This window comes from Mytilus galloprovincialis, chromosome 9 (assembly GCF_965363235.1).
Source record: "Mytilus galloprovincialis chromosome 9, xbMytGall1.hap1.1, whole genome shotgun sequence".
Lineage (NCBI taxonomy): Eukaryota > Metazoa > Mollusca > Bivalvia > Mytilida > Mytilidae > Mytilus > Mytilus galloprovincialis.
Window position 1 is genome coordinate 48244500 of NC_134846.1, and position 9415 is coordinate 48253914.

The 9415-nt window shown below is 31.7% G+C and overlaps 1 protein-coding gene across 1 annotated transcript; it reads right to left on the minus strand.

Annotated features, from left to right (window-relative positions):
• Positions 1–1856: 1856 nt before the first annotated feature.
• On the minus strand, positions 1857–5137 carry LOC143046930 (uncharacterized). The gene is made up of 4 exons (XM_076219974.1): positions 4322–5137; positions 3373–3461; positions 2937–3031; positions 1857–2410 (listed from the first exon to the last, which is right to left on the minus strand). Exons 1-4 carry the CDS (start codon positions 5083–5085, stop codon positions 2024–2026), a joined length of 1335 nt encoding a protein of 444 aa, XP_076076089.1. The 5' UTR covers positions 5086–5137; the 3' UTR covers positions 1857–2023.
• Between the last annotated feature and the right edge of the window lie 4278 nt (positions 5138–9415).

The window sequence follows — 9415 nt, forward strand, 5'->3', positions numbered from 1 at the left end:
AACAACATATAAAAATTTCAAAAGCTTTGGTTGAATGGTTCATGAGAAAATGCACGGACACGACTGGAAACACCATTTTTCAATCTTTCAAGAACCATAACTCCTGAACGGTAAAAGTCGAATTCGTCATTATTTAACTTGACCTCTATTTTGTCATCAGTAACAACATATTAAAATTTGGGAAGCTTTGGTAAAACAGTTCATGCGTAAATGCACGGACACGACTGGAAACACCATTTTTCAATCTTTCAAGAACCATAACTCCTGAACGGTAAAAGTCAAAATCGCCATTATTGAACTTGACCTCCATTTTGTCATCAGTAACAACATATTAAAATTTGGGAAGCTTAGGTAGAACAGTTCATGCGTAAATGCACGGACACGACTGGAAACTCCATTTTTCAATCTTTCAAGAACCATAACTCCTGAACGGTAAAAGTCAAATTCGCCATTATTGAACTTGACCTCCATTTTGTCATCAGTAACAACATATTAAAATTTGGGAAGCTTAGATATAGAACAGTTCATGCGTAAATGCACGGACACGACTGGAAACACCATTTTTCAATCTTTTAAGAACCATAACTCCTGAACGGTAAAAGTCAAAATCGCCATTATTTAACTTGACCTTCATTTAGTTGTCAGTAACAACATATTAAAATTTTAAAAGCTTTGGTTGAACGGTTCATGAGTTAATGCACGGACAACATTTGATTGCCGCCCGCCGTACATCCCCAAATCAATAACCGACATTTTTGTCACAAAAATCCGGTTAAAAATCGATATCGATGTGTTTGAAAAAGCGATGAACAGACTATTAAAACATTAGTATTGTGTTACAAAAATATTATCAATGGAAGTCAATCTCTCCGTGCTGTCGATTGAAACTGCTTTGAGTGTTTTTGAAACCAAGATATATATCCGTGGAACGCTTTTCGAGTTTTAACTGAATGAAATATATCGTTGAAATCCTCCTTACGTAGTTAGATAAACAGTCTATTGTATTTTATACTAAAATAAGAACTAAAAACTAAACTCCTAAATAAGACTTAAACAAGATATAAAAAATAAAATAAAAACACAACGATAAAGGGGAAACAACTAATGTGGACAAAATATACAAATAAAAACACACTTACCACACAGACATGCACAACTGAATAGATGACTGTAATGCAAATGTAATTTGAACTCTATTAAACAAGTCAGTGGTGAATCCAGAACTTTTTATAAAGGGGCGAATTATCTGCCATTAGAGGGGCCCGCTACAGTATCATGCTTCAGTGATACAATTTATATTCAACCAAATTTCCCAACGAAAGGGGGGGGGGGACCCGGGCCTCTAGTTCCCCTGGAACTGCCTATTCAAGTAGCAGATGCACCGTATTCTGGGCACATGGTGCGATTTTCGTTTACTACAAAAATTGTCATTCAGTCGAGTGGACAGTGCACTTTTACTTTCAATTTTACCCAAACACCTTTCCGCTTCATTTTTCATGCATCAAATAGCAAACAAGGGTGAAATAACATTGTACAAAAAATATGATCCTGAATTTTAAGGTAAAAAGTGATTTGATCTAGTTGAAAAGGTCAACCATAAGTATGTCCGAAGCTGTCAAACTGAATTCAAGACCATCTTAACATGAAATTCACCATATTTTGAGTTAAAGCTGATAACGTTTTTTATAATAATGATATATTTTGTCTCAATTGTAACTTTATACTCAACACTTTTAAAATGTTATTGAGAAAGCGCAGGTCGATTTTTTTTAGGAATTAGATTAATTGTCTGAATAAATGATTGTTTTCTCGGGCCTGTTGTTACAAGAAGAAAATAAAAGAACATACCAAGAACATTTGATAAAAGACAATAGATTTAATGTAAAACATAAATAAAATTAGAGACAATTGTGAAAGCACATTTCGATCAATTGTAAGTTGAACGAGAAATAAATAAATAAAGGCACGAATACTATAAATAATGGATTACATAGATCATTGTTTGGATTTTGAGAAGTGTTTGTTAACTAGCCACTGGAAATACCATGGAATCAGTTTTTGACTTGTCTGATACGAGGTTCATTTCTGAAAGTCTGATTTTAGAATCTATTGGTAAATCTTGATTTCCTTCAAATCCTGGAAAATTGTTTTCAGTTAAAACTGGAATTGGCGGAACAAAGGTTTCTTCTGGAAAATTCGGCTCTAATCCGGGTACTTTAACAGGGAAATTTCCTCCTTGTTGACCTGGCATTGGTAGAGGAAATTCCATACGTTGTAAATATCCAGGGAAATCCCCCCGCAGGGGACCAGCATCTGATGGTCCAGTCGGTACAGGCTCTAGTATTAAGCCAGTTGTAGGGTTGTTAATAGATGGTTGTTTTGGATTGCATGGAATATCTGTGCAATTAGCCTGAAAACAATTATTGAAATATTTATAAATTGTAATAGATATAATTAAAAAAACAGAAAAATTATTAAGACTTATGAACGATAGATATACCAATAAGTCAAGACAGTTTTGTTTTTTTTCTTTTCTTTTTGACTAGTGAAAGGTTGGCTTATTATTATCCATGCAGTGTCTAACACGATATTTTGTTTATTTGAATAAATTTGAAATACGCTGTCTGTTTGTGTTTCCATACACTTTGTTTTCAATGTACGATTTAAGAATCAGCACTCTATAAATAAATAAATAATATCAGCATTATCTTATTTCATCATTAATTATTTTCACAAATAGCAATAAAGAATTTTTGCATTTGCACATTGACTTACTACGTCTTTTAACCGTCTTGAACATTTTAATTTAATTCTGTTTATTATATATTTTGTTACAAGCGTCAAAACGATATAAAGCGTTTCGCTAATTACAACAGCGACCTCTCGAGTGCAAATTTCGGTGAATCATCGGAAAACCATTTAAAATGGAAACTTACCCCTCCAAATAAACTGTTGCATGTACACATATTTCCACATGGATCAACAATCGTTGCAACACCAAGTGGTATAAAGGTATGCTGTAAGCGACAACCTGCAAGACAAAAACGGAATATAAGAAAAACAACTCAATATGAAAGCTGCAGAAAAATAACCACAAAACAGTTAATTTACACTTTCTTATTATTTTTTTTTATCATAATATACACAAAATAAACCGCGAATACCTTTTTACTTGTCGATAAATGCGATTGCGTTGATTGTTAAAATGAAAACTGTAAATACAAAATTCCGTTTTAAAACTTCTAGTGTAACTAGTTCATATTGGAATATGATTCTACTGTCATAATTTGGCAGTTGCGTTATAATGCTAATGCTAATTGTAATTTTACATATAAGGATGCATTCTATTGTATAATTGTATAATGTGTTTACCTCTTTGGCAGCGACATCGGATATCTTTGACATCTTTAGGGCAGATATAGCTGTTATTATATACACATTCACTTCCAAGGCCACATCCTCTGAAATTTCAAAATTAAAAGTCAAACAACTATTGAATAAAACTGCGTACGTTTGATAGTAATGCAATGTAATTATAAAATAATCTTTGCAAGATCCTCTCAAAACGATAACTACATAGCAGCGTTAGTGAGCATAATAGGATATTTTATAACAGAAAAGCCAAAACCGAGTAATGTGAATCTTGGCATACTAGGTTGGATATGATTTTATAAAATGTAGGCAAAGGATGAAGACGCCGATTTAATGGTATATCATATAAGAATAAGAAGATGTGGTATGATTGCCAATGAGACAACTCTTCACAAAAGACCAAAAAAGCACAGATATTGTAAGAACTATAGGTCACTGTACGGCCGTAAACAATGAGTAAAACCCATATCGCATACATATATGATACCATAACTACTATGCGGATGTTGACTTCAGAAACACAATGTGCACCAACACATGGAACCATTGGTTATTTACAAATAAACAGCTAGGCCTTCATTTGTAATTATTGTAATTATTGTAATTGATTTAATCTTTAACTTCCCTTATATGTAGAATTTATTTAACTGATTGAAAAACTGTTAGCACATGTCAAATGTTTCAACAATAAAAAAGTATAAAAGAAATAGAGGAAGAATCTTACGTTTCATGACATGACTTTGGTCTTTCTACAATTATTGGTGGAACCATTGGTTATTTACAAATAAACAGCTAGGCCTTCATTTTTAATTATTGTAATTATTGTAATTGATATAATCTTTAACTTCCCTTATATGTAGAATTTATTTAACTGATTGAAAAACTGTTAGCACATGTACAATGTTTCAACAATAAAAAAAGCATAAAAGAAATAGAGGAAGAATCTTACGTTTCCTGACATGACTTTGGTCTTTCTACTATTATTGGTGGAAGCTGGGTTGTTGTTTGCTGTTCGATGTAGACGTCTCCCTTCTGGTTATTATTGATGTCAGCTCCAGGAAAGATAGGAACTTGTGGGGGGTCTGGTACTACAACAGGTACTACAAATGATGGTACATCAGGAAGAAAGTTATTGTCATTGTTAGTGTCTGGAAAAGTTGGAACTTGTTGAATAGTTGGAACTTGTTGAATAGTTGGAACTTGTTGAATAGTTGGAACTTCTGCTATCCATTCTCTTGTTGGTATCTGTGGATCTTGATTAAGATTTGGTGTAAATTGCGGAATAACATTATCTACATCTAGACCTGCAATGCCATTATTGAAAACTGGAGCTGTTGGTTTCCATGGTGGTAGATCATACGTATTTAGATTTGCAAGTGGATTTGGAAACTGGCGATAGGAAGATGGATACACGGTACCGACTGGAAATATAGCTGTTGGAACAGGATTTCTTTCAACAAAACTTGGAGAATCATACGGTATCAAAATACGAGTGTGTATAAAAGTTGGTGGCAGACGGCCCGGGTAAAATCTTGCTGGAGGCGTGTAGACACTGGTTCCCATATGATATTGCCTCCGATACTGGTACTGATGACGATGGAAGAAATACGTTCCGGAACAAAGTCCTAAAACACTGGCAAATATTGGTAAAAGAAAAAGTTTTGCCATGTTAGTTGTGTGTGTGTACTTTTGATAATGATATTGATCTTGCATACTTTTTATTTATAAAGCCTCAATACTGTATACGTAAAATTAGAATCATGTTTCTGAGAATAGACGTCACATCCTGAGTTAACGCATACGCAACCCAGTTGTTCATATATGATAGGTAATACACAAGAATTAGGATTGTTCAAGCTTAATAATGGATGTCAGACACCAATTGGGATATCTTCAACTCGTTCGTTGTTTTGCCCATCATTCAAGATATTTGATAAAAACCCAATACTTTAAATGTTTATATGAGGTTACATTGATAATAGAAATATATGTTTTAAAAACTTTATCACCAATTTGACAATTTTCAAGAGAAATGTCCCCATATTAAACCTCTTGTTTGAACACCTAGGCATTGTTTGTCCTCATTAACATACCTGTTTTACAATGAATTGACAAGTATCTTGTCATTCATTACGACGATTGTCACTTGTGGTATGACCTCATGCCTTTCTTTGTCACTTTTTCACTGAAAAAACTTCCTACCGATATTACCATATATGGCATTCCTCATTCTATTACCTGGTGCAGTTTGTAATTTATAGTCAATACTTTTTAATGATAAGGCTGAAAAAGGCTTTGGGTATAAGACATACATCAAGAACAAATGTATAAACAAAAATATAAGTACAATCTTTTTTTTCATATTTTTTTCTCAGTGACCTACACCTTTATTGCTAAATTGCTAAATCGTTAAACTTAAGAAAACTGTATACTTAATGTACATCACAAAATCAAGAGACCTTCTTACAAAGCATTCATTTTAAAGCCTTTATTATGCGTAGAACCTGAAGCTAGGCGATTTGATTAATAGTTGGTTGCTTAATGTCCAGTTGCGAATATTTCATGCATGTTCAGGACTATTATGCGATTTGAGGTTACTTAAGCATATTGCCTTCATATACAACCTACACATTTGTACAATTATAGCAAACGCAAAACTATATTATATACTGTATTTCTGTTATAGCAAAGTAACTTTGTGTAAATGTTTGAATGTACATACATGTATATATGTTACAGTGAATTTGTATAATCAGTGATTATGTAGAATCCCTGAAATTTTCAGGGATTATGTAGAATCACTGGCCAGTTTAGGGATTATATATAATCACTAAAATTTTCAGGGATTATGTATAATCACTAGAAAAAAAGTCAGGGATTATACATAATAACTGAAATGAAGAAATAGTTTTAATTTATAAAGAAAATGAATAAAAGTCAAATAATTTATGCTATAAATGATCATAATAAAACAGCATTACACTGTACATGTATATGTAACAGTAAATTTGGTCCAGTAGTAAAATTTGTCCGCCAGACATTTTATCCTAGTTAATCAAGCCCATGTCCATGATTTTACTAGGAATATAAGTCCTAGGACAAATGTTCCTAGGGAAATAAGTCCATAGCTAGTAAAATATGTCTCACTTATTTTCCTAGGAAAAATTGTCCCAAGACTTGTTTTTCTAATAGTTTTATTACATCATAAAAAAACAGTCAAAATAGAAAAAAAAAACTATTAAAACAAAGGACATTTCCTTTATAACCTAATTAAAACATGAATATCGAGTTTCCATTGCTTATTTCATTTTCATTTTATAATAAAACCCATGGACATTTTTACCTAGGAATACTCATGACATGGACATGATTTCCTAGGAAAATAAGTCTGGGAACATAAATTATATTTAAAAAATTGATACACAACTCTTTAACAATATTAAAATATAACATTTATGTTCACCTTTTAAAATTAAGGGCATGCACATTTTAACCAAGAACTAGTATTAATGACATTGGACATGATTTCCTAGGAAAATTAGTCTGGAGACAAATTTTATTAAAAATATTGATACACAACTCTTTCTTTTTGTCTTTAACAATTTTAAAACATACATTTATATTCACCTTTTAAAATTAAGGAAATGGACATTTTAACCAAGGCCTAGGACTATTAATGACATGGACATGATTTTCTATGAAAATTAGTCAGCTTGGGACATAAATTTTATTAAAAATATAACTATGGAACTCTTAAACATTACTAAAACATAACATGAAACATATATTTCCATGGTTTAAATTATTTGAATTTATTTTGGATTATAGGACATGATTACCTAGGAAAATTAGTCTGGGGACATATATTACTAACATCGGACTACATTTACTAGTAAATTCTGTAACCATGGACTTTTTATACTAGTAATATTTGTCCGCCCAGACATATTTTACCAGGACAAATTTATCACTTACATATAAACATAAACTGTAAAATGTTAAGCACAAAATATCAAAATGATAACCCTATTTTTTTTAAATGTTAGGCACAATATATTAAAATGTTAAACACAATATATTAAAATGTTAAACACAATATATTAAAATAAATGCCTCACATCTGTTATTACCACAATATCCACATTTTAGAAACCATTTTCATTCACATATCGAATCAGATTTTATGACCCGCTTAAGAGAAATAAAGTGTTCAGTAAAAACATCTGTAGGTACCCCCCAAAAAGGGAATTAGCTGAACTGGTTCGAGCAAGAAACCATGTTTTTTCGCCAGGCGATATCCCTTTTCAGACTTTTGGTGAACAATTATCATTAAGTTTTTTGGTATCCCCTTTCCTTTTTTACCCTGTGGAATCACGCTAAGAGAATATTACACCAAATGCCAGTTTCCTCTAAACTGTTGTTCTAATTGTCAATCCTTAGTTTTTCTATACATCTAGATGCGTAAGTTCTCTCTGTTTAAATTTCTTGTTCATTTGAACAAAAACAAATAAAAAAAAAACAAAAAAAAAAACAGATGTTCCATAATCGTCTTCACCATTTGTTTTTCATGTACATTTTTTTTTTGTACCACAAATAACATGCTCTGTGGATTTACAAATAGAACATGAATATCCATTGGACTCTGGCTTTTAATAAAACAAACAATACATGTAAAGTTATCGCTTTAAAGTGAATCTTGATAATATTAATTTTGAAAGTCTTCAACTTTATCTCTAAACCTTCAGTTGGTTGTATCTTTAAGATCATCCTCTGTGTTTAAAAGCAAAATTATTTCATCTACAAGGAATATGAGTACTTTTGTCTAATCCATTTTGCTTTAATTCAGCAAATAAAATATGTTTAAACTAAACTATAAAAGTAAAAAATGATGATTAGTCTATATGTATTATTCTTTTTTATCAAACAAAGGATCCTTAAATTATTCATAATCCCTGAAAAAAATATTAGGGAATTTGTAGAATAATTATTAAGATGTTCAGTGATTATGTAAAATCACTGGTCATTTTCAGGGATTATATATAATTACTAATGATTTTAGTGATTCTACATATTCCCTGAAAAATCAGGGATTCTACATAATCCCTGATTATACAAATTAACTGTAACATATATAAAAGTTATGAATTTATTGAAAATAAGACAAGTAAAACAAGCTTACACTTTTATTCCTCCATTTTCTGATTATCATTCTAAATGCATTTTTACAGAAGCACCATTGGTGCATTAACCGAAGTACAACAGATATATATATTTTTTTTATTTTTAAAGTCTAAAGTCGATGTTTAATATTATAAAAAAAGTTAAGTCTCAATTGATTCTTTTACCTTGACCTAGAATTTTTATCAAGCAACTTTCCAAATTTTAGGGGACACACCTTATCGATCCACCAAATATAGTAGTTAAGATCTGATTAACAGCTAAAATGCCATTGTCTGGAGAAAAATAAGGCTGGAAAATTTTAAGTCACTTCATAGGTACTGTGATTTTGACCTTTGACCTACTAACCAATATTATAAATGGTCTTGTTTTTATCAAGATTCATTCTCTGTGTACATTTGGTTAAAGTTGAATATATGGGTCAAAGTATATCACACAAATTGCAGTAACTCAAATCGTGTGCTGATATGACCTTTACCCTTTACAGTGACTTCTAATCATAAGAGGTCTTCTTTATCACAAAGGCATTATAACACCAAGTTTGATAAAAGTTGCACAAATGATTGAACAGATTAAATACGGATATGAAAAATAGCACTAGTGTGGATCTAGCCGTCGATAGCAGCCGGCGTTAATATTCATGAGGCCAGCCTTCAATAATATTCATGAGCCGGCAATAATATTCATGAGATGACTTGCGTTCGAAGAAGTGTTGTTAGAAACTATGAACGATAACTATGATTAAATAACGTTCCTATTTATATGTGATATTACTTCAAACAGGCATGTCAATGGGTGTCTTCTTCGAGGTCCGCGTTTACTAAATTAACTTTTGGTCTTCTTCAAGGACTTCTAGGTCTGCGTC

Coding starts and splice junctions, on each gene's coding strand:
- LOC143046930 (XM_076219974.1), bottom strand. CDS start 5,085: ATGCAAGATCAATATCATTATCAAAAGTACACACACACAACTAACATG. Junction 3,462..4,321: donor CCAAAGTCATGTCAGGAAAC/GTAAGATTCTTC, acceptor TTGAAATTTCAG/AGGATGTGGCCTTGGAAGTG. Junction 2,411..2,936: donor GCAACAGTTTATTTGGAGGG/GTAAGTTTCCAT, acceptor AATTGTTTTCAG/GCTAATTGCACAGATATTCC.